General features: G+C 44.5%; 1 protein-coding gene across 1 annotated transcript; it reads right to left on the bottom strand.

Annotated features, from left to right (window-relative positions):
- Positions 1 to 2766: 2766 nt before the first annotated feature.
- On the bottom strand, positions 2767 to 6667 carry LOC115076243 (chemokine-like receptor 1). Its single transcript, XM_029577471.1, has 3 exons — positions 6541 to 6667; positions 5973 to 6175; positions 2767 to 4364 (listed from the first exon to the last, which is right to left on the bottom strand). Exon 3 carries the CDS (start codon positions 4345 to 4347, stop codon positions 3274 to 3276), a length of 1074 nt encoding a protein of 357 aa, XP_029433331.1. The 5' UTR covers positions 4348 to 4364; positions 5973 to 6175; positions 6541 to 6667; the 3' UTR covers positions 2767 to 3273.
- Positions 6668 to 25732: the final 19065 nt, after the last annotated feature.

The following is a 25732-nucleotide window of genomic DNA, read 5'->3' as shown; positions in this document are numbered from 1 at the left end:
CAATAATTCAACTTGATTATGTAGCATCAAATTATCTTTAATAAATGAGGTATTGGTGGCTTGCAACACATTTACTTGCGGAGTTAATACTGCAGCAGCTTGTTCTACTTTTAAAGTCCTGCTTTCCAAGTCCTCAAATTTAGCTCTCACTTGGAGAGAAAAATCATGCACTTGGGAAACAGATTTAGTCAACTTTTTATCTATTTTTGCAGATAACCTCCAAACATCTAATAGAGTTACATTTGTTGGTTCGACATTAATTTCTTCACCCTCATTAATTAAATCAGGCATTACCATAGGATATGGCACAGAACTATTACTAACAGTTATTCTCTCATCCTCTACTACATTAAGCACTTGCCTATTTCCTTGCACAGTGATCCCAGTCCCTAATTGGTCTTGGGTCAATGACTGAAGGTTTCCAGCAGTGCCGTTTCCACCAATACCCTCCCTCTGGGGTTGTAAGGGGGGGTTGTGTGGACCTGGGACTTAGGGATACCCCTAACAGGGAATTCCCTTCTACATCGTCCCTTACCATAGACTCCCCCATATGTATAATATGGTTGTCCATGGGTCCTACCTTTCTAGACGCTGGAGTTGTTGGTGAGGAGGTCCAAGTCTTAGATTTACGTTTCCTTCCCATATCCTCTACAAGGAGGTAACTACCAAGGTAATATATGAAATAATCAAACAAGGAAACAAAACCGAGAGAAAAAAAAAAAAAAATTACCAGGGGCGCGCGGCTTTGGTCGCGCGCCGGCGGCTGTGCGCCGCAAGGCCCGACTTTTATGATGGTCCGGGGGCCTTTTTGATGACGTCACAAACGGGGCGGTCTCTCAGCCGCGCCTCCCTCCTCCCTCGGCGAGGAGTTCAGATTTTCTTTCTCTCACCGCAATTAGCGACTCAGCCGGGGTCCAGGCAAACAGTCGGCTCTCCTCCTTTCCCCAGTTTGTGCGCCGCAAGGCCCGACTTTTTATGATGGTCCGGGGGCCTTTTTGATGACGTCACAAACGGGGCGGTCTCTCAGCCGCGCCTCCCTCCTCCCTCGGCGAGGAGTTCAGATTTTCTTTCTCTCACCGCAATTAGCGACTCAGCCGGGGTCCAGGCAAACAGTCGGCTCTCCTCCTTTCCCCAGTTTGTGCGCCGCAAGGCCGGACTTTTATGATGGTCCGGGGGCCTTTTTGATGACGTCACAAACGGGGCGGTCTCTCAGCCGCGCCTCCCTCCTCCCTCGGCGAGGAGTTCAGATTTTCTTTCTCTCACCGCAATTAGCGACTCAGCCGGGGTCCAGGCAAACAGTCGGCTCTCCTCCTTTCCCCCGCATTTATTTTTTTAAGTTTAACGTGGCCAGATAGCTGGATAAATTAGGTACACAGCAAAAAAGATGCTCCTATGTGCTCTTTCCTATTCAGCCCTCCCCCAAGTTAAAATGTGCATTCAGCCTATGCTGAACGCACATTTTAACGCCTGATGGATTAGCATAGCATTGTCTTACTGCTTCAGGAGTAAAAAAAAAAAAAAGAAACCTGCGCACTGAAAGATACACAGGTTATTGCATCGACCTGACAGCAATGTCTTCTCAAGACACAAACTGAGTCTCCCTTGCTGCAATTTAAAGGCCTGATTGACTGAAGGCTTTTGTATCCTTGGGAACAAAAATAACTTTAGTAAATCAGGCTCTGTGTGTGATGAGCTGGCAGTGGAAGCCCAGCTGTATGCAATAACACTGATGTGTAGGTATTTAGTGTCTCAGTTCCCTTTTTTATCTAGCGGGCAGGGAATGCTCTCTCTGCAGTGGTGCCAGCCCAAGCCAACCCAAGAAGTTGGGAATTTGAAGAATTCAACCCAGGTCTTCATCATGCCAACTTGCAGCGTTTGAGCTAACCACAATCCCTACCCCCACCATTTCTGAATCCCAAGGAGCTAGAAATGATCTGAAAGACAATTTCTTTGATATCTTCCTCCTTTATTAGTGCCACAAGACTTAAAGTAAGTTGGCCTCCTGGAAGCGATGACTCTTGATTTAGTAAAACTAGCAAATTGCAAATAGCTGAGGTAAGAGCATAGTGATGACATAGGGTTTTGGAAAGCCAGCCATTGGCAACTTTGTGTTAGCGGCAAATCAATGCCATATTAGCACCTCTACATCAATTTACTATTCCACCATACGGCACAGCTGCAGCTTTTAATGACTCGATAATAGACCAGCAAAGGTTTCCTTCAGAATAATCAGGCAAACAAAAAGCAAATGTAAGCGGTGCTCATTAACAGGGTAATCTTTGTGCAGTTCCTCCTCTGAAACACAGCAATGCTTTGTGGGGGAAAAATTCAGACTGGGCTTTAGTTCTCTCTCTCTTTTTTGGTATGTCGGTTCCTTCCTGTTTGTTCGGGTTTCAGGATCAAGCAGAACCAGGACTGGGATCTGGCACAGTGGGCCTTCATTCACAACTAAGTGGGGATTGTCTGTGTTCCTCCCCCACCCCTTATTTTATATCCCCTTCCCCCTTACTTTTAGTCCAGCCATTGCTGCCACAATCCTTCACTGGGGGCTCCTTCTGGAATCCAGGGATCGCAAAACCCTAAATCTAGATGTTGCTATTATGCAATGGCTTTGACTCCCTCTGCCCTTCCACTTTCTTCGAAAAAACAGGAGGGTAGGCTGTCTAAGAAGGCCGTTAGGATAACAAAATAGATTAGACGCCACGAAATAGTCCAATCTCTGAGCTTTATTAGAATGGAGACGTGATCTTTGTATGTGTGCCCGACTTAGGCCGAGTTTCGCCCCACACAGGGGCTGCCTCAGGGGCTCAGTGCAGACCGACACTTTCTTTACTTTGAACGGCAGTGCAGGTAAACAATCCTGACGCTGAAATTTATGCCGAAGCAGCAGTGAATTTAAGTAGATACAGGTTTTTGCTGTGTGGGGCGAAACTCGGCCTGAGTCGGGCACACATACAAAGATCACGTCTCCATTCTAATAAAGCTCAGAGATTGGACTATTTCGTGGCGTCTAATCTATGTTGTTATCCTTCCACTTTCTTCTCTCTCTGCCCTATCCCTGGCTCCGGATGACCTGGGGAATAGAAGACCTGAACTGGGAATTGACTCCTTGTCACTGAGCCACCTGGCTAGTCCTCTGGGCTTTACTTCTATTACCTTTCTTGAGTATCTTGCACTCATTATGGTCATGCGTTTTTGAACTTTAAATCATCCCCCTTCTCTTCATTGGTTCCTAACAGTATTCATGCTGATCTCCTTCCAGATGAGAATTAATCACAGTATATGAATTTCTGTTTGAGTCAAGTCTTTAAGCTGGATCCTGCTTTTGCCTGTGAATGAGGTAGGTCCCTCACTGAAGGCTCTCTCAAAAATGCCCAGAAAGGACTTTCTGACTTTCTCTTTGAAGTGTTGGCCGAGGAAGACATAGAGGATGGGGTTGATGCAACTGCTGAGAAAGGCTAGAATGCATGAAAGGGGATATACAATTAAGTAAACGTTCCACGAAAATGGCTTTGTAATGATGACCTCTTCCAGAAAGGGATAGACATGGTATGGGAACCAGCAGAAGAAAAAGGACAGTATGATAGCTATAATGACCTTGAATGGCTTACTGGACTTGCCCAAGCTTTTCTTTCTTCTTAATGTCAGCACAATGACAGTGTAGCAGATAACAATAATGATAAAGGGAATGAGGAACATGCTTAGGAACCGAGTAATGATCATGCTCCGATTTCTCAAAGTCCAGATTGAAAGTAAATCGTGGTCTTCCATGGAGATACCATAGTTGATGAGACAGTAAGTGTTGCTTTTGTTGTTGGCAAAATATGTATCATGGAAGGCAGGGTATGGGGAGCTAATAGTGAAGGCCATAAACCAGGTGACCCATGCAACGGCAGTCGCCAGCCTGGGTGTTCTGTAATTGTTGGACCACACAGGGCAAACTGTTGAAATGCAACGGTCTATGCTGATGACAGTCAGGAAGGTAATGCTGGCAAACATATTCAAATATAGCACTGCCATATGCACTTTGCACATCACCTTCCCAAAGGGCCAGCGGCCATCCATTGCCTCAGTCACAATGGAAAGTGGGAGGAAGGTGTTAAAGATGAAGTCTGCGATGGCCAAATTTGAGAACCACACTGTGTTCACTGTCTTCTTCATCTTGAAGCAGGTGATCCAGATGACCAGGCCATTGCCTGCCAAGCCCAGGAAGCAGGTCATGCTATAGAACAGCAGTGACATGATTTGCATTGTGTGAGCTATTCTTTCATCGAAATAGTCCTCAGGAAGGTCATTGATGCTTGTGATGTAGTTTGAGAGGGAAGGAGAGGGAGTGAAGTTCTCCATTAATACTAAATCTTTGCCTGATGGATCAAACAAGGATGAAATAATTTTAGGAACAGGTAGGCATTAACATGCAAGATTAGTGTATACTAATATACAAGCAATATCTACCCTCTATCTAATGCAGTGCTTCTCAACAGGTGTTAACCATGCCTTGGCAAAGTCCTTACTGTGCAGCAATGCTGCCAGCCAACACAGCTGTAGTGAAGGGTACAGAAGGGTCTTTCCTCCCTGCTTCTCCTGTCCCTCCTCCTCCCAAGATACTGCCCCAGGCCCTAGATATTCATACAGCAAGGGACTCAGCTGACAGTAAAGGGGAGAAGATTAAATTCTGATGATTTGTGGGGATAGAAAGTGGAGAAAATGCTGAAATATAGGGTGAGAGAAGAAGGGGATGAATGAGGGGGACCGTGAATATTGAGGGAGGTGAATGTTTGGGGGAGGGGTCACAGGATGCAAATATGATATTAGATACCATTGCTCCTGCCAGCCAGGATTGGGGAGATGATGGGGAGGACAAGCTGGCCATGTCAGGGGAGGGAGGAGGGCAGTATATAACATACCAAGGATAATGGGGGAGATATGGGCAGAAGAGATCAAACCTAGGATAGGAGGCAGAGATGGAGGAAGGGAGAGAGAGAAAGAGGACCAGATATGAGAGAAATGGAATCCAAGCTGGGGGGAGAGAAAGAGGGATGGCTGGGGATTGAGGGAGAAACAGCCTGTGTTAAGGAGAGTGAGAGGAAGAGGGGAGAAAGGACCCTGCATAAAGAGACATGCTGATGGAGAGTGAAAGAGGATCCAGGATAGAGAATGAGAGAGAAAGGGCTGGGTATTGGAAAGAGGGAGATTGAGAAATAATTGGATGGGTGGAGAGAGAGAGGACCCAGGATGGTGGGAAAGAACAAGAGGACTGGGAATTAGGTGGATGGAGAAGGAGAAAGGAAAGGACTGGATCAGAAAGAGAGAGGGGGATCCTGGATTTGGGGGGCAGGGGATGGAATCCTGGGAGATGAATGGAAGAGAGAGAGCAGGAGAAATGGAACAGCAGGCAGGAAGAGTCATGGAGGAAGAGAGAATTGAGAGGACAGCAGAAGGACTGCAAAAGTATTAAAATATCCACCCTGAAGGAAAGAGACAAAGAAGAGGGAAGGGGTTACCAGACAAGAGAGGAAACAAAAGCAACAGAGACAAGAGCAGAGCATGAGAGAAAAAGACATGGAACCAGAAAATGAAAGCAGTGTAAAATATCCTGGGTCCCAGCTCAAAATTTCTGAGCAGCACATATCTCCATGTTGGAAACAGCTGGATTTTGTGGACTAATCTGACTTTTTCTGGTGCATAATTTTCTCTTGTATGCAGCACATACCTGCCAACCCTGAAGCTGTTGTACTGGGTCCATAAATATTTTGTGGCAACAAAACTAAAATAATGTGATATTTATGAATATGTTTGCAGTACATTACCACAATATTCCATGGGGACAGTCCAGGGTCTCCCACACCCATCATCTCACTATTACGGTAGCACTACAGGGAACAAGTGATCCAGATTCACCCTCTAGAAATATGGTAACCATATCCTTCCTCTCTCCTACCCACTGGTAGGAGGTGGGCAGAGCTTGTTACCTATGTATGCCTCCACTGCTGGCTTCAATCTGTCCTCTAATGCGTGGAATCTGTAATCTCTCAGGACCTGCTTGTTCAAATGGAAGACTGAATAAGGCACACGGGTTTAAAGTGCTGCTGTCCTCTTGCTAGTAGGGCTGGAGAGAAGAATCATGCAAAGTGTGGTTTGGTGTGCCACAAGGATTGAGCAACTTGAAAGTGTGCTATGAAATTAAAAAAAAAAAAAGGTTAGGAAGCACTGCTCGAATGATCCACAACATCCATCTAATCCACAATCCTACTCCAATTAGAAATTTTGTACTCCTGTGCTGAGAAATATGCTGATTCGCACTATCATAGACTAATCCTGCTGTTCTCTTCTACAGCACAGATCCCATGCAGAACACCTTGATAGGAGCCTGATTGAGATAGAATAAGCCATTATTATAGCTCTAAAAATGCTATAATGGCATGCCAACATCAGTTTTTCCCAATGATTAAATTCCTGGGCATAAACGCCTGCAGGAAAGATGAGAAGGAGTTTTTGATCTCCTTTTCCTATTGAAGACAGGTTTTCAGGCTGCCATACCTTTGTGCCGTTGGCCACTGGATTTCCACTGCCGATTCCTCTTCTGTTCTCCGTGCCAGTTTGCTGCAAGCAGTGGGGGGCTCTTGTCCTCCCCGGTCCTTATCTCCTGCGTGCAGCGAGAGACAGTGGGTGGACAAGGTTGAGTTCTGCCCCCCCCCCTCCCCATGATATCTTACATGTGACCAAAAACGGTTGCTGGCTAGAAAATAAGGCCAGGCTGATAGCCCAAGGCGATGACTGTTAAGATCAGGAGGACGACAGCTTTATCTTTAAAAAGGATGCTGTCCTGCTCAGAGAGGGTGACGTGCAGTTCACAGCATCAAGGAGAATGAGTGAATCGCATAAACTGGGAAATTAATGTTTTTTGAGGAGGAATTTCAATTATTTCAATGTTTTCCCCCTAGTCTGTATTATCTTACTATTGAATTATTTACAAGATCAGACCATCCCCTTCCCCCAGATAAATCTTAGTATTTAAGGTCTTCTTTATGTTACTCAAATTTTATTTTACCTCTGTTATTTGTTAGAGATGAAATACTCCCTCTTTGGGCAGTTCCCAGTGTCCCACAGATATGGCTGAGGCAAAATTGCCTATGAATGGCACAGGAGCAAAAAAGAGAGAGAGACTGAGCACTGCTTAAATTTTACAAAGAATCATTTCGGCAAATTTCTTTTCCATATGTTTTCACTTGTCTCTTTGCTAACCCCAAACTTGCTCTGTTTGGGGTAAAAAAATTTGTTTTTCATTTCATTTTGGGTGGTTTCTCTATGAATTTCATTTCATTTAATGTTTTATTCATTTCTTTCATTTTAAAAGCAAGAATCAAACAGGAAAAAAAAAAAAAGAAATGGGGCCTCCAAAGGCCTTCCCTCCCACTACTCATCCCTCCCATACCCCAGAAAATGTCAAGGCCAGGATCCTCCCTAGCCCCTACTTATCCGGTCTGGGGGGATCCACTGTCAAGGCCTAGGCAAAGGCCAAAGCCTAGGCCTTGTGTAGGTCTAGGCCACGGTAGGTCTCTGCAATCTCGACCAAGGCTCTACACAAGGCCAAAGCTTGGAGGCCTGGACCCGAATGCCTTGGCCTTAGCCGAGTGCTGACTCCAGAGCCTTAGCCTTGACCTAGGCCAGAGCCCAGGCCTAGGTCTGAAGCTGGGCCCCAGCTCAAAGGCCAGGTGCTGATGCATGGGCCCATACCTAGACCGAAGCCTGGCCCAAAGACCTGATCCAGATACTTGGGCCTTGGCCTGCGCCAGGGCCCAGCACAGAGGCCAGGTTCTGATGCATGGGCCTCGGCTGGGGCCAAAACCAGAGAGTGAATCCTGACACATGCGCCTCTTCCCAGGCTTAGGCCCAACCCCGGGGCACAGCCTGGAGATCATATCTTGATGCCTGGGTCTCCGACAATGCCCAGCCTGACCCGGAGGCCAAGTACTAACGCTGGGAACTTGGCCGAAGCCCGGGCATGATGCTGGGGCCTGGCGCTGGCTCAGAGGTCAGAGCCCAGGCATCAGAATCTTCAGTTTTCTGTCTTCATGAAATTAGGCCATCTGTTGGGGATGCTCCAGAGTATATTAACTCCGGCACATCCTCCTCAGTGGTGTATGGCAAAATGGCTTCATTTCAAGAAGAACACAGAAGACTGAAGACTCTGGGGCATGGGCTCCGATCTCTGGGTCTGGGCCTGATCCTGGTCCTGGAGATATTACATGTATTGTGTCACTATTTGCAGGTATGTATATCTCTGATAGGAAGGAAATGAGTTCCTAAGGAGCAGGAGAGATGAAAGTTAGCTTGCTTCTTTCTTCTTTCTCTCAGAAGCATATGTGCAAATTAAAAAAAAAAACTCCCAGCAGGCATGGCATCTGAGTCAATAGGAAGTAACCAGAAACAGAAGGGCTAGAACCATGTGAAAGTAAAGGGCCAACATCAACAAAACTACAGTATATTAGGGGCTTGTAGTCTTTCTGTGACCTCACACTAGCTTACAAGCAGGAGCAGAACAACTTTATACAAATATATAATATACAAATCTGCTCTCAGTTAATGGGGGCAGAACAGATACTGGGTTTGATGCACCTTTTGTCTGACCCAATATGGCAAATCATATGTACTTATGTAGACCAAAGGTCCATTAAGCTGTTCAGCATCTGGTTTCTCAGGCTTTCTATTTCCATTTTCTGAACCTGAGATCAACCTCTCCCCTTTTCCTCAAGACAACAATTAGTAAGTTATATTTATTTATTTATTTTATTTATTTAAGTTTTTTATATACCAACATTCAAGACGGTAGTCCCATCATGCTGGTTCATAAGAAACAGGGGTGCAATAAACTTTACAATTTGAACAATGGTGCAGAAAAGCAGTTACATGTAACAGGGAATCAATAACTTGGCGTAAGAAGGAAAATGAAGATCAGATAATTATATATATATATATAATAACATTATAAGAGGTGGCTATTAATGCTATTACTAGCGAAGTATGTTGATTGAAGGGAGTTAAGTAATGTTGGAGTTAGGAAAGGCCTGCGTGAACAGCCTGTTGGAATAAACAAAGATGGAATTTAGACAAAATGTCTTCATTGGAGATTCAGTATCTGGTTTAGCTGACTGATCAGCAGTGCATGGGTGCTGTGAGATCAGAGCAGTATCCTGTAGCCAATCCAGGTCATAGGTACCTGGCATGATCCCAAGGGACCATATTAAGCACTGGCCAGTTAAATAACATAGCTGGATATGACTTATCCAGCTAAGTTACAAAGGATATTCAGCAGCATGGCTATGCCGCTGAATATCCACGGTCAAGGTGCTATTTAGCCGGATAAGTAATATCCGGCTAAATTAAACCTGCTTGTTGGCAGGTATAACTTACCTGCATAACTTATCTGGCTAAGGTTAAATATCACTACTTAGCCAGATAAGTTATATGGCTAAGTAGCACCGCCCAGTTCCTCCCACTACCTGCCCACTATTATTACGGCTAAGAAATAAGTGACTTATCTGGCTATCTGGAAATCTAGTGGCTGCTGGGGATGTGCATTCGTTTTCAATGAATCTGCAATCTGCAACGCATAAGTCCCTTTTCGTTGTATTCGTGGGTTGGCGAAAACACATCGTGATTCCCCACGAATAAAACATATCATATTAGTTTCATTCTTCTGGCTCACAGTGATTTCTTAGCGGCCATTTGAAATAGGAGAAGGCCATGTGGGAGTATCCATAGCAAAAACCAGCCCTTTCCTGTGAGTCATAAGTGACCTTACAGCCCTGTCATAGAGTGGGACAGACAGGTTGGCAAGCAGACGAGAATGCAACCTATCAGAGCTAAGCATTTTTCTCATGCAGCCAATCGCCGCTCTCACTGTGCTCTGTGACGCTGTTCCTGATGTCGCTATACTATTTATACGTTAAGCATGCGGCGTGCCATGCACTTTCTTTGTGGGGGTGGTCTGGGGAGCTGGCGTACTCAGAGCTAGTCTGAGTGTCTGAAATCTGCATTCAATTGCTAGCTACTTTGATAGAATTTTCCATTGAAAAAGATATTTCTTTGTTTTTGCTGCTGTGATAAGCCAGGCTTTTTTGTTAACTGCAGTTTTTTTTTTAATTTCACTCAGACTGTCTCTCTGTGCTCTTTTAAGCCGAGAAGGCAGTGCACTGGGCATCAGTGGGCAATGGACAGTTTTTCAGACTCACATATATTGGGATAGCAGTGCTCTTTTAAGCCAAGAAGGCAGTGCACAGCGCATCAGTGGGCAGTTTTTCAGACTCACATGGAGTGTTCTTTTAAGCCAAGAAGGCAGTGCACTGGGCATCAGTGGGCAATTTTGCAGAATCACATATATTGGGATAGCAGTGCTCTTTTAAGCCAAGAAGGCAGTGCACTGGGCATCAGTGGGCAGTTTTGCAGACTCACATATATTGGGACAGCGGTGATCTTTTAAGCCAAATCCCCAGAAGGCCTCTTTTGAAGTTACAAGTTTGGTGTGTGCATATACAGCAGTCCCAGTAGTAGTGTACATCCAGGCACTGCCTCATGGGCCTGCTGGCAGTTTTGCAGACTCACATATAGTGGGACAGCGGTGCTCTTTTAAGCCAAGAAGGCAGTGCACTGGGCATCAGTGGGCAGTTTTGCAGACTCACATATATTGGCACAAAAGTGCTCTTTTAAGCCAAGAAGGCAGTGCACTGGGTATCAGTGGGCAGTTTTTCAGACTCACATATACATGTACAGAGGTAAATATGGGAAGAAATACATAGAGAGTCAGAGTATCAGCAACACATCAAACAGAAAAGAACAGACAAAACCTAGTAACCTCATACACATAAAAAGAAAAAACACCAAAATAAACCCACCACCAAATAACCTACTCATGATTACCTTCCTTTTAGTTAACGCTCAATCCATCACTAAAAAATTCCCAATAATCACAGACCTTTTATATGACATAAAACCAAACTTTCTGGCAATTACTGAATCTTGGCTAAAACAATCAGACATAGTCCTAAAGAACCAAATAGCGCACAAGAACTATGACGTATTCTCAATCCCCAGAATAAACAAAAGAGGGGGTGGGCTAATGCTAATAATTGAAAAGAAATTCAAATGTAAACTAATTCCAATAACACCTCCAAAGAACCACGAAATTGCCCTTTTCGAAACGACAAACTTTCAAATATGCTTAATATACTGCCCACCCAGCCTCCTAGAATTAAATATATCCCCTATAATTGAATTCTTAACAACACACTTAAACTCCTCAAAACCCACCATTATCCTAGGCAACTTCAACCTTCACATGGACAAGAAGCCATTATCCAACACCTGCCAAACATTAATAGATATCATGACGGCACTAGGCTTCCCACTAACCACTGACAAAGCCACTCACAGAGCAGGACACTCTCTCGATTTATCATTCATAAACCACAGCCACCTAGAACACATCAAATCAGAATACACACAAATCCCCTGGTCAGATCACTTCCTCATACAATCCTCCATCAAATGCTCGGAACTCCATCCAACACAGAGAGAAAAAGAACCCGTTAAATTTAAATATTGCCCACCCTATAAATTAGATAACCTGAAGGACAGCCTTGAAGAAAATCTAACCAATCTAGACTACACAGACTGCCACACTGCGATCACTGCATGGATGAAAATAACAAAAAACATAGCTGATGAGACAAACCCGATTAAATGTATAAACATCAAGGAACCCAAACTAACAAACCCCTGGCTTAATGAGAACATAAAGGAAGTCAAAAGAAAGCTAAGGAAACAAGAAAAAGAATGGAAGAAAGCTAAAACAACCGAAAGCCTAACCAAATACAGAAAGCTACTAGCCTACTATAAAAAAACAATTCTAGATACAAAAAAACAGTACTACAGCACTAAAATAGAAATATACACAAACAACCCTAGAACCTTATTTACAATAGTAAAAAACCTAACAACCGACAAATCTGGAACGCCACAAATGTTACCAGCAAATAGATGTAATGAAATAGCCAAGTTTTTCAACGACAAAATCAACAACCTTAAAACTAAGATCCCAACTACAGCAAAACAAGAAATTAAAATGAATAAAAGAGATGTTATACCTTGGACAACATTCAATGAGTTATCAGAACTAGAAATCGAATCAATGCTAATGAAACTAAATCCCGCCCCACATCCAAACGACACAATACCAACCATGGACATAAAAAAAGTTGTAAGCACAGTTTGCCCGACATTAACAAAGATAGTGAATCTTTCCTTAGAGGAAGGAACTATGCCAGAGACTCTAAAAGGGGCAGTAGTAAAACCAATCTTAAAGAAAAAAAACAGTGATCCACTTAATCTAAACAATTACCGACCAATATCAAACCTCCCATTAATCGCCAAATTAATTGAGAAAGCAATACAAAAGCAACTTGTAGAACACTTGGAGAGCAATAATATACTGTATCCATCACAACATGGATTTCGAAAACACTATAGCACAGAGACACTGCTGCTTGCGTTAACAGATAACATCATGAGAGGGTTCGATAGTGGTAAACAATACATCCTGGTGATGCTAGACCTCTCGGCAGCCTTTGATACCGTAAACCACGACATACTTTTAAATAGACTAGATGAAATAGGATTAAGTAACAAAACTATCAAATGGTTTAGATCTTATCTAAGTAACAGATATTTTCAAGTACAAATCAAAGAAATAATGTCAGAAAAGATAAACCTTCAAACAGGAGTACCACAGGGATCAGCCCTATCACCCATACTCTTCAACATATCTCTTACCCCTATGCCACCTACTGGCGGGCCTGGGCATCACACATTACATATATGCCGACGATATCCAGTTAATTCTACCCATTGACGACACAATCGAAAAAACATTAAAAATAGCAAATATGTATCTGGACATCATAAAACAACTGCTAAACCAAATGGAACTAGTAATTAATATTGAGAAAACAGAATTTATACATTTAGAACAAAAAAGAACGGAGATCACTCAAAACCCAATTATACTCAATAACAACCAAAAACTAGAATTCGCAGATAAAGTACGGAACCTTGGCGTAATAATTGACACAGAACTAAGCCTAAAACAACACATATCTCTAAAAGTTAAGGAAGGATACGCCAAACTAATGGTGCTAAAAAGTAGAGATATGCAGACAAAACGTTTTCGTTGATAAGTTGATAAGTTGAAGTTGAGGGTCGATTTCGTTCAATATGGACATATGGAGAATTCCATAAGTTGAGGGTCTGTCCATAAGTTGACCGGTTCCCATTAAAGTCAATGGGGGAAGGATTTCCAGCCTATTTTTGGCTGCAGAATTGGGGTTTTCTTATCAATTGTCATGAATCTTCTGGGGAGCAATCATCACAACAACAAAAGAGCTCCAAGGTACTTAGACTATGGCAAAGTGGCACCTAAGTGGCATGAATAGCCTAAGGCACTGGAAAGGTGCAAAGGGGTACCAGAAGTGGCAAGAGTGCTTTAACAGAGGCACAAAGCAGCAGTGAGAATGTCAAAAACACACCACAGCTTCAAAACTGAGCACCGATAGCAGATGCATGAACCATCAAAGGCAGCACCACAGGCAAAGCGGCAAGACAAGTGGCATTGACATCCAACAGCACAATGAAGGGGGAACATAGCAAGCAGATAGACTAGCACCAACACACTGAGAAACCATGAGAGTGGCAAGAACACCACAAGGAGTTAAGTGAGTCATCTGGTGTATGGCAGCAAAGCAGAGTGGCAGAAAGCTGATAGGGGCAAGACAGGCTGGCAGAGTGGAGGTAGTCTGGTCTGGTCCCTGTGGTTTTGATAGGGAAAGACAGGCTAGCCCAGGAGAGAGATCCCTTTCCTTTGTGCAGGGAAGGACTCCCTGGAACGGGTCCACCCCTAGAGTTGGGTGTACCCGGTGTTTACATTGGCATCCAGTGAATATCGTTGGCGTCTAGTGAATTCCGTTGGCGTCTAGTGAATTCCGACTGTACTTACGCACTTCAGCTGATGACAAAGGAAATTGAAGAAGATCTCTCAGAAATAAGAATACTGCTACTCCAGTCAAAATCTGCAATATCAACCTATGTTGACTTTGTACCGTAGAGGTCAAACACTTCTAGGAACACAAGGCCTGGATGAACAGGCACAGCTATCGAGGTCAAACACTTTTAGGAACACAAGGCCTGGATGAATAGGCACATCATTCGAGGACAGAGGTCAATCCCAGCGAGGGACACAAGGCCTAGATGAACAGGCACAGCAATTGAGTTAAAACACCAGTAGGAACACAAGGCCTGGATGAACAGGCACAGCAATGGAGGTCAAACACCAGTAGGAACACAAGGCCTGGATGAACAAGCACATCATTCGAGGACAGAGGTCAATCCCAGCTAGGGACACAAGGCCTGGATGAACAGGCACAGCAATTGAGTTAAAACACTTGTGGGAACACAAGGCCTGGATGAACAGGCACATCATTCGAGGACAGAGGTCAATCCCAGCTAGGGACACAAGGCCTGGATGAACAGGCACAGCAATTGAGTTAAAACACCAGTAGGAACACAAGGCCTGATGAACAGGCACAGCAATGGAGGTCAAACACCAGTAGGAACACAAGGCCTGGATGAACAGGCACATCATTCGAGGACAGAGGTCAATCCCAGCTAGAGACACAAGGCCTGGATGAACAGGCACAGCAATTGAGTTAAAACACTTGTGGGAACACAAGGCTTCTATCCCATCTGGTTCTCAAGGTAAGCCTGACAGGCTATTCCGTTAGCGTCAGTGAAAGCAGTGCCCTCATAGCGGTCCTAACCTCCCAGCCCCCGACGAACCCTCAGTGTCTAATCGGAACCTACCACCCCCCTCCTGACACTACTAGCCTAAAGGGTAATCCAACCTGCTGTCCACACACCCGCTCATCCTTCCACCATGCATCCACTTACTATCCCCATCATTTACAACCAAAAGTGGAGAGCTCCTAAGCTCCCCACACCCCACCTGATCCGCCAACAGAGAATCAGGCCCATCATGCTGACACCCATAACCCAATGTCTAGGCCTGGCTCTTCTTTCACTCACATTGTTCAACGCGCAATCCATATCCAAAAAAACCACCATACTCAATGACTTCTTATCTGACTCTAAACCCGATATTTGCGCTATAACAGAAACCTGGTTAAAACCCACAGACATTGCCCTAATCAACCAGCTGCCTATCCAGAACTACGATATACTATCCATACCCAGACGTAAAAAAAGAGGAGAAGGCCTTCTCCTAGCAACCAAGAAACAACTAGGCCTGACACTGCAGACATCCAATTCCATAGCAAACATAGAATTTGCGCTTTTCAACTCTAAACATCTGACTATTGCACTAATCTACGCTCCCCCCGGAAGTCTTGAAGCAAACCCTTCCCCAATCATAGAGCTAGCAGCTAAACACCTGAACTCCGGAAAACCAACCATCTTGATGGGTGACTTCAACCTCCATGTGGATGTCCAACCTCAATCCTCCAACTGTAAAACTCTTCTCTCCTCACTCAACCATATGGGCTTCAGACAAATAGTAAAAGATCCCACCCACAAAGCAGGTCACACCTTAGACCTTATCTTTATAAACAAAGGTCTCTCATCTCACACCACTCCTACCTGCTCCACGGTACCTTGGTCTGATCACAGCATCATCACATCCATGTTAGAGATGTCGGAGCCGCCCCCCCACACAACCCAATCAATCTCCATTTCAGTTAGAAAACAGTGCTCAGGAGATCACCTCAGCAAACACCTGACCAAAGAGCTAATGAATCTAGATCTTACGGACACCAACTCAGCTACAGCTTCATGGCTCAACATCACCAACAAGGTCGCAGATCAAGTGTGTCCCATAAAAACAAAGTCCATCAACCCAGACAAAGACAACAGGAAACCTTGGTTCACTACAGAGCTGAAATCACGCAAACACGAGCTTAGATGCAAAGAAAACCAATGGCGAAAAAACCCAACTAAAACATCCCTTCTCAACTACAAATCATGTCTTAACACATACAGAAACGAAATAAACAAAACCAAGAAAGAATTCTTCTCCAAAAAAATACACCACTTCTCATTTGACTCAAGAGCCCTCTTCGCCTATGTTTCAGCCCTCACCAAACCTCCTGGACCATGCATCCCCGATGACCAAGCTCTTAAAAAAGCCAATGAACTAGCCAACTACTTTGACAACAAAATTACCTCACTCGTTGCCCCTCTCAAAGGGACACTCCCGCACTCAAGCGGCACCAACAACCACAGCTCCCAAGCCACTATAACTCCCGTTCTTCAACCCAACACTTACACCGCAGAGCTTACATCCCTCGAACCCACGTCCACCTTGGAAATAGCAAACATCCTTAAGAAGATAAAACCGTCTACTCACCCCCTAGACCATATCCCATCAAACCTGCTGAGTTCCATCCCTGACATCGTGGCCAAGCCACTTGTAGATATCATCAACCTCTCTCTCACCCAAGGCCAAGTTCCCAACCAACTCAAATCCGCAATGCTTAAACCTCTCCTCAAAAAACCCAACCTTCCCACCACAGATCCTGCTAACTACAGACCTATAGCAAACCTTCCTATGTTAGCCAAAGTTACGGAGAAAGTGGTCAACCGACAACTCTCTGAATTCCTTGATGACAACAATATCCTCACCGATAACCAATTTGGATTCCGGAAGAAAAAGAACACAGAATCACTACTAGCCACGCTAGCTGACACCATTATCTTCAATCTGGAGAAAGGCCAACCTTGCCTTCTCGCACTCCTGGATCTGTCAGCAGCGTTCGACACTGTGAATCATTCTAGCTTACTACAACGACTCACAGACATCGGCATCACAGGAGCAGCTTTCAACTGGTTTAAATCCTTCCTTGAGAACAGAACATACAGAGTCAAAATAAACAACAAGGAATCTCATCCCATCCAAGCCAAAATGGGGGTACCACAAGGATCCTCACTCTCCCCCACCCTTTTCAACATTTATCTTCTCCCACTCTGTCACCTCCTCACTAACCTCAAGCTTACCCATTTCCTATACGCGGATGACATTCAAATTATAATCCCTATAACAGACACCTTACACAAGACCATGGCCTACTGGAATAAATGCCTCTCAACCATCAACGAGCTTCTAACCAGCCTCAACCTGGTTCTAAACACCAATAAAACGGAGATCCTTATAATAGCACCGGAAAAATCTACCCTGACTACCTCCAGCAACTCTCCAAACACCTCAGGATACTCCACCTCACCGCAAGTCAGAGATCTGGGTGTAATTCTAGACGACAGATTCAGCCTCAATAAATTCATTAACAACACCACCAAAGAATGCTTCTTTAAATTACAAGTTTTAAAGAAAATAAAGCCACTTCTACGCTACAGAGATTTCCGCACAGTGCTCCAGGCCATCATTCTCCCGAAACTGGATTATTGCAATTCACTTCTGCTGGGACTCCCCGCATGCTCTACCAAACCTCTCCAGATGGTCCTAAATGCCACAGCAAGAATTCTCACCAACGCTAAAAAAAAAGACCACATCACCCCAATCCTCCAGCACCTCCACTGGCTCCCCATTAAATACAGGATACAGTTCAAAAGCAGCATGATGATTCATAAGGCCCTACATAACATATCCCCACTCAACTTAACCTTCAAGCTACAAATTCATACTTCGGATAAGCCGACTAGAAGAGCATACCAAAACAGATTGATTACCCAGCCTGCAAAATCCTCCCTGAGAAAACGCGCTCTATCAACTGCGGGCCCATCTCTCTGGAATTCTCTACCACCAGACCTCCGCCTTGAGCCGTGCCATATTACCTTTAAGGCAAAACTCAAGACTTGGCTCTTCCTGCAAGCATTCCCTGAGAGCTAAGAACTAGAAGATTTAACAACCCTGTCCTTTGGTTTTAATGTACGGTTTTTCTGCCTTATTTAATCAAGACTATCTATTGCCTATTTATTTACTTAAAGTGAGCTTAGTTTTGTTTTTTCCTATTTATTTAGATCAACTGTTCTTACTTGTTCCAAGATTTGTTCCATGTAAACTGCCCCCCGGCAGTAGTTCTTCTGTTAATTGTGAACCGGAGTGATATGTATTGTATACAGGAACTCCCGGTATATAAAAACTATAAATAAATAAATAAATAAAGGCCTGGATGAACAGGCACATTATTCGAGGACAGAGGTCAATCCCAGCTAGGGACACAAGGCCTGGATGAACAGGCACAGCAATTGAGTTAAAACACTTGTGGGAACAGAAGGCCTGGATGAACAGGCACAGCAATGGAGGTCAAACACCAGTAGGAACACAAGGCCTGGATGAACAGGCACATCATTCGAGGACAGAGGTCAATCCCAGCTAGGGACACAAGGCCTGGATGAACAGGCACAGCAATTGAGTTAAAACACTTGTGGGAACACAAGGCCTGCATCTCTTCATCACGTTTATTTATGTTCTTGGTTGTTTCTTCACACCCCTGTTTCATGTAAACCGGCATGATGTGAACGCTTTCATGAATGCCGGTATAGAAAAACCTTAAATAACTAAAATAAATAAATAAAGGCCTGGATGAACACGGATACTCGGATAGTAATTTTTTTTTAATGTATTTATATTCTTATTTTAAAACGTTTCTAGCACTTCATACTTGATTACACTCAGGTACTGTAGGTACTTCCCTATCCCCAGAGGAACACAAGGCCTGGATGAACAGGCACAGCAATTGAGTTAAAACACTTGTGGGAACACAAGGCCTGGATGAACAGGCACATCATTCGAGGACAGAGGTCAATCCCAGCTAGGGACACAAGGCCTGGATGAACAGGCACAGCAATTGAGTTAAAACACCAGTAGGAACACAAGGCCTGGATGAACAGGCACATCATTCGAGGACAGAGGTCAATCCCAGCTAGGGACACAAGGCCTGGATGAACAGGCACAGCAATTGAGTTAAAACACTTGTGGGAACACAAGGCCTGGATGAACAGGCACATCATTCGAGGACAGAGGTCAATCCCAGCTAGGGACACAAGGCCTGGATGAACAGGCACAGCAATTGAGTTAAAACACTTGTGGGAACACAAGGCCTGGATGAACAGGCACAGCAATGGAGGTCAAACACCAGTAGGAACACAAGGCCTGGATGAACAGGCACATCATTCGAGGACAGAGGTCAATCCCAGCTAGGGACACAAGGCCTGGATGAACAGGCACAGCAATTGAGTTAAAACACTTGTGGGAACACAAGGCCTGCATCTCTTCATCACGTTTATTTATGTTCTTGGTTGTTTCTTCACACCCCTGTTTCATGTAAACCGGCATGATGTGAACGCTTTCATGAATGCCGGTATAGAAAAACCTTAAATAACTAAAATAAATAAATAAAGGCCTGGATGAACACGGATACTCGGATAGTAATTTTTTTTAATGTATTTATATTCTTATTTTAAAACGTTTCTAGCACTTCATACTTGATTACACTCAGGTACTGTAGGTACTTCCCTATCCCCAGAGGAACACAAGGCCTGGATGAACAGGCACAGCAATTGAGTTAAAACACTAGTGGGAACACAAGGCCTGGATGAACAGGCACAGCAATTGAGTTAAAACAATTGTGGGAACACAAGGCCTGGATGAACAGGCACAGCAATTGAGTTAAAACACTTGTGGGAACACAAGGCCTGGATGGAACAGGCACATCATTCGAGGACAGAGGTCAATCCCAGCTAGGGACACAAGGCCTGGATGAACAGGCACAGCAATTGAGTTAAAACACCAGTAGGAACACAAGGCCTGGATGAACGGGCACAGCAATGGAGGTCAAACACCAGTAGGAACACAAGGCCTGGATGAACAGGCACATCATTCGAGGACAGAGGTCAACCCCAGCTAGGGACACAAGGCCTGGATGAACAGGCACATCATTCGAGGACAGAGGTGAATCCCAGCTAGGGACACAAGGCCTGGATGAACAGGCACATCATTCGAGGACAGAGGTCAATCCCAGCTAGGGACACAAGGCCTGGATGAACAGACACAGCAATTGAGTTAAAACACTTGTGGGAACACAAGGCCTGGATGAACAGGCACAGCAGTCGAGGACAGAGGTCAATCCTACCTAGGGACACAAGGCCTGGATGAACAGGCACACAATTGAGTTAAAACACTTGTGAGAACACAAGGCCTGGATGAACAGGCACAGCAATTGAGTTAAAACACTTGTGGGAACACAAGGCCTGGATGAACAGGCACAGCAGTCGAGGACAGAGGTCAATCCCACCTAGGGACACAAGGCCTGGATGAACAGGCACAGCAATTGAGTTAAAACACTTGTGAGAACACAAGGCCTGGATGAACAGGCACAGCAATTGAGTTAAAACACCAGTGGGAACACAAGGCCTGGATGAACAGGCACAGCAGTCGAGGACAGAGGTCAATCCCACCTAGGGACACAAGGCCTGGATGAACAGGCACAGCAATTGAGTTAAAACACTTGTGGGAACACAAGGCCTGGATGAACAGGCACAGCAGTCGAGGACAGAGGTCAATCCCACCTAAGGACACAAGGCCTGGATGAATAGGCACAGCAATTGAGTTAAAACACTTGTGAGAACACAAGGCCTGGATGAACAGGCACAGCAATTGAGTTAAAACACCAGTGGGAACACAAGGCCTGGATGAACAGGCACAGCAGTCGAGGACAGAGGTCAATCCCACCTAGGGACACAAGGCCTGGATGAACAGGCACAGCAATTGAGTTAAAACACTTGTGGGAACACAAGGCCTGGATGAACAGGCACAGCAGTCGAGGACAGAGGTCAATCCCACCTAAGGACACAAGGCCTGGATGAATAGGCACAGCAATTGAGTTAAAACACTTGTGAGAACACAAGGCCTGGATGAACAGGCACAGCAATTGAGTTAAAACACCAGTAGGAACACAAGGCCTGGATGAACAGGCACAGCAATGGAGGTCAAACACCAGTAGGAACACAAGGCCTGGATGAACAGGCACAGCAGTCGAGGACAGAGGTCAATCCCACCTAGGGACACAAGGCCTGGATGAACAGGCACAGCAATTGAGTTAAAACACCAGTAGGAACACAAGGCCTGGATGAACAGGCACAGCAATGGAGGTCAAACACCAGTAGGAACACAAGGCCTGGATGAACAAGCACATCATTCGAGGACAGAGGTCAATCCCAGCTAGGGACACAAGGCCTGGATGAACAGGCACAGCAATTGAGTTTAAACACTTGTGGGAACACAAGGCCTGGATGAACAGGCACATCATTTGAGGACAGAGGTCAATCCCAGCTAGGGACACAAGGCCTGGATGAACAGGCACAGCAATTGAGTTAAAACACCAGTAGGAACACAAGGCCTGGATGAACAGGCACAGCAATGGAGGTCAAACACCAGTAGGAACACAAGGCCTGGATGAACAGGCACATCATTCGAGGACAGAGGTCAATCCCAGCAAGGGACACAAGGCCTGGATGAACAGGCGCAACAATTGAGTTAAAACACTTGTGGGAACACAAGGCCTGGATGAACAGGCACATCATTCGAGGACAGAGGTCAATCCCAGCTAGGGACACAAGGCCTGGATGAACAGGCACAGCAATTGAGTTAAAACACTTGTGGGAACACAAGGCCTGGATGAACAGGCACAGCAGTCGAGGACAGAGGTCAATCCCACCTAGGGACACAAGGCCTGGATGAACAGGCACAGCAATTGATTTAAAACACTTATGAGAACACAAGGCCTGGATGAACAGGCACAGCAATTGAGTTAAAACACCAGTAGGAACACAAGGCCTGGATGAACAGGCACAGCAATGGAGGTCAAACTCCAGTAGGAACACAAGGCCTGGATGAACAGGCACATCATTCGAGGACAGAGGTCAATCCCAGCTAGGGACACAAGGCCTGGATGAACAGGCTCAGCAATTGAGTTAAAACACTTGTGGGAACACAAGGCCTGGATGAACAGGCACAGCAGTCGAGGACAGAGGTCAATCCCAGCTAGGGACACAAGGCCTGGATGAACAGGCACAGCAATTGAGTTAAAACACTTGTGGGAACACAAGGCCTGGATGAACAGGCACAGCAGTCGAGGACAGAGGTCAATCCCATCTAGGGACACAAGGCCTGGATGAACAGGCGCAGCAATCGAGGTCAAACAGTGGTAGGAACACCTGGATGAACAGGCGCAGCAATCGAGGTCAAACACCAGTAGGAACACAGTAGGGAGACAGTAGGAACACAGTAGGGTCCAATGGATGCTAAACATCCATTGGACCCTATCCAAGTCTCCTACCTTAAATCAGTTACTGAAATTATAGCACCCGCTATTACTACCATTGTTAATGCTTCGCTAAATGAAGGCTCTGTTCCTGACATAATAAAAAATGCAATAGTTAATCCTATATTAAAAAAAAACGACACTAGATAGTAAACAATTAATTAACTATAGACCTATCTCAAATTTATCATGTTTAGGAAAACTTTTAGAAAAGGTTTCTCAAAAACAACTTGATACTTACTTAGAATCTAATAATATTCTGTTCCCCAATCAATTAGGGTTTCGAAAAAATTTTAACACTGAAACTTTGCTTATTGCTCTTATGGACACGGTTTTAAGAGGCTTTGATACTGGAAAAAGCTACGTTTTGGTCTTGTTTGACTTGTCGTCTGCATTTGACACCATTGATCATACTATCTTATTGAAACGACTAACTGAGATTGGGATAAACGGTACAGTTTTTAAATGGTTTTCTTCTTTTCTTATTAACCGCTCATATCAAATAAAAATAAATAATATCTTATCAGAAAAGGTGATTTTAGCTACGGGTGTTCCACAGGGATCTACGTTGTCTGCCACACTTTTTAATATTTATGTTTTACCAATTTGTCATTTTTTAAATGGTCTGGGATTAAAATTTTATGTGTATGCAGACGACATCCAATTTTTAGTACCTATAGAAACGTCTATCGAAGAAACGTTAGCTTTCATTAAAATATATATGTCATCTTTAAAAAAATTGCTCCATCACTTACACCTAATTTTAAATGCTAACAAAACGGAAATAGTATTTCTTGAACGTAAATGCCACCTTACTAGCATTCCGTCGTTGTCTTTTACTGACACTGTAAAGATAAATCCTTGCTTTAATACACGCAATTTAGGCATCATCATTGATACTGAATTTTCTTTTTAAAAACATATTTCTTTAAAGTTGAGAGACGGTAATTTTAAACTACTTACGCTACGAAGATTAAAACCGTTTTTAGAATTTACCGATTTTAGATCTGTCTTACATTGCCTTATATTTGCAAATCTTATTGCAATGCTTTGCTTTTTGGATTGCCACAATCCAGCATCCACCCCTTGCAAGTCCTGCAGAATGCTGCAGCACGGATTTTAACTGGTCAGAGAAAGTGCGACCATATTACACCAACATTGATTAAACTGTATTGGCTCCCAGTGCAATACAGAATCCAATATAAAGCGGCATGCATAATCCATAATGTTATTTATGGCGAACATACTGAATGGCTGAACACATCAGTATGTCTTCACGTACCCCAAAGAGACTTGCGATCGGCAGACAAAGGACTTCTCTCAATCCCTACCATTAAGTCAGCTAGATTATCCCATGTAAGGGAGCGCGTTATATCCATCGCAGGAACAAAAATCTGGAATTCTTTACCTACTTCATTGAGACTTACCACTGAAAAGAAGCAATTTATGTTTAAACATTTTATTAAAGTTTTAACAAAATATCATGTTACAGTTGTCTGGGCGCAGTTTGTTCTGCCACTACCCCCAGCAATACTGACAACAATTACATCAATAACATAACCAGAACATAAACACCCTAACCCTCCCTCCCCACCTTACCCCCCAATCTCCGTTGACCCATGTCCTTAAGCCTCTCTAAGGAATTCCAGTCCATCACAGAGCGCTTGTACTTCCTTCACTGTGTTGAAGTTAGAAAAAAAAACAATCCGGGAATGCCGAACCAGTCTTGAATCGCTGTAGCTTCAGTCGTTGAGAATCCGGCTCCGAGCCCAATGAGGAAGTGATTGTATATATGGTTCCCAAATGTCTAAAAATCTCTTCCGCAATCGGGGAGGGCCTTTGGCTGAAAAAGACTCCATATGCATCATTGTATATAAGAGATTTCTCCACACCCAAAAGGAGGGGGGATCCACTTCTTGCCACTGTAAGAGGACTACTTTTTTCCCCACCGCACTAGCCTTTTGGATGAAAAGGCGAGCACCCAGATCTCGAAGCCTTGACTCTGGGATATAACCAAACAGCAACCACGTAGGTGCAATTGGAATTGAAATCCCCAATAACCCGGCTATATATTTAGCAATATGGGTCCAAAAGCGCAGGACCATTGGACATGACCAAAAAGCATGAGTCAAAGTACCAACACTTCCTGGACATCTGAGACAATAGGGGGAAACCGCAATATGTTGTTGATACGCCCGTAAAGGCGAAATATAGGCCCGTTCCAGAAATTTATACAACAGCTCCCGATAATAGCTATTGCTCGAGATCTGGGATATCCCCCGGTAGCATGTCCGTAACACATTAGCAGTCATCTGGAATTCCCCATCTACATTCCATCTAGCAGCCATGACTTCAAAGAAATCATTATTATTGGTTTTGGTCATGCATTTGTAGTAATAAGAGAGGGTGGGTGCTTTAGTCTGAGACAAATGCAACATCCCCTCCAGTGTCTGAAACACTCTATGCTGCAGGAATGCGGGCGGTATCGACTTCAGGTAGTGATCAATTTGCATATAAGGGAAGAAATCTTTACAGTCCACCCCATAGAGCTCCCGGAATTCTGACCAGGGAAGCCTATGTCCCTTCATGTGGTAAAAGTGCCCCAAATAAGTAATACCCAAGGTCTGCCACCTCTGAAAGGCCCAAGACTGACTTCCTGGGGTGAAATCGGGGTTCCCTATCACAGATAAGAGGTAGGCGCATACCCGGGGAAGCTGCAATTGTTTTGTAAGAGCTACCCAGGCCTTCCGAATCGGAGTGATAAGTACTGATTGTGTAAACATGTAAGGTAAACAGCGGCTTTCCGCCTGCAACGCACAAGGGAGAGTTATGGGGGACGTACCCGCCCTGTCCGCCTCCAAGGACGTATAAGCTGCTTCCCCCAACAGCCAGTCACGTATAAGGCGCATATTACAGGCCAAGTTATAAAGTTGCATATCCGGTACTCCCAGGCCCCCATTCCCCCATCCTCTCCGCAGCCAAGCTAGGGGCAACCTCGCCCTTCCCCCCTTCCAAAGAAAGCGACGCAAGGCGCTATCCAACAAGCGCCTATCTGTACGGGTAAGGTGGATTGGCAGATTCTGCATAATGTATAACCACTTAGGTAGAATCACCATTTTATAAAGGTGCAACCGCCCACTAAGAGAAAGAGGTAGAGTCCCCCACCGTGTCAATATATCCTGTGTCTGCTTAAGAAGCGGAGGTATATTCACCGAGTATACCCTAGCGGGATTCGCCGGTATATTGATTCCCAAATATCGGAATTCATTCTTAGCCCAGTGTAAGGGAAAAGATCCGGGCCAATTCCCCTGCAACGTATCTGGACATGC

This window comes from Rhinatrema bivittatum, chromosome 14, assembly GCF_901001135.1.
Source record: "Rhinatrema bivittatum chromosome 14, aRhiBiv1.1, whole genome shotgun sequence".
In the NCBI taxonomy this organism is placed as follows: domain Eukaryota; kingdom Metazoa; phylum Chordata; class Amphibia; order Gymnophiona; family Rhinatrematidae; genus Rhinatrema; species Rhinatrema bivittatum.
This window is presented reverse-complemented; position numbering and strand designations above follow the sequence as displayed.

What these genes read in the sequence shown, in the direction of transcription:
- LOC115076243 (XM_029577471.1), bottom strand. Translation starts at nt 4,347, where the DNA reads ATGGAGAACTTCACTCCCTCTCCTTCCCTCTCAAACTACATCACAAGC.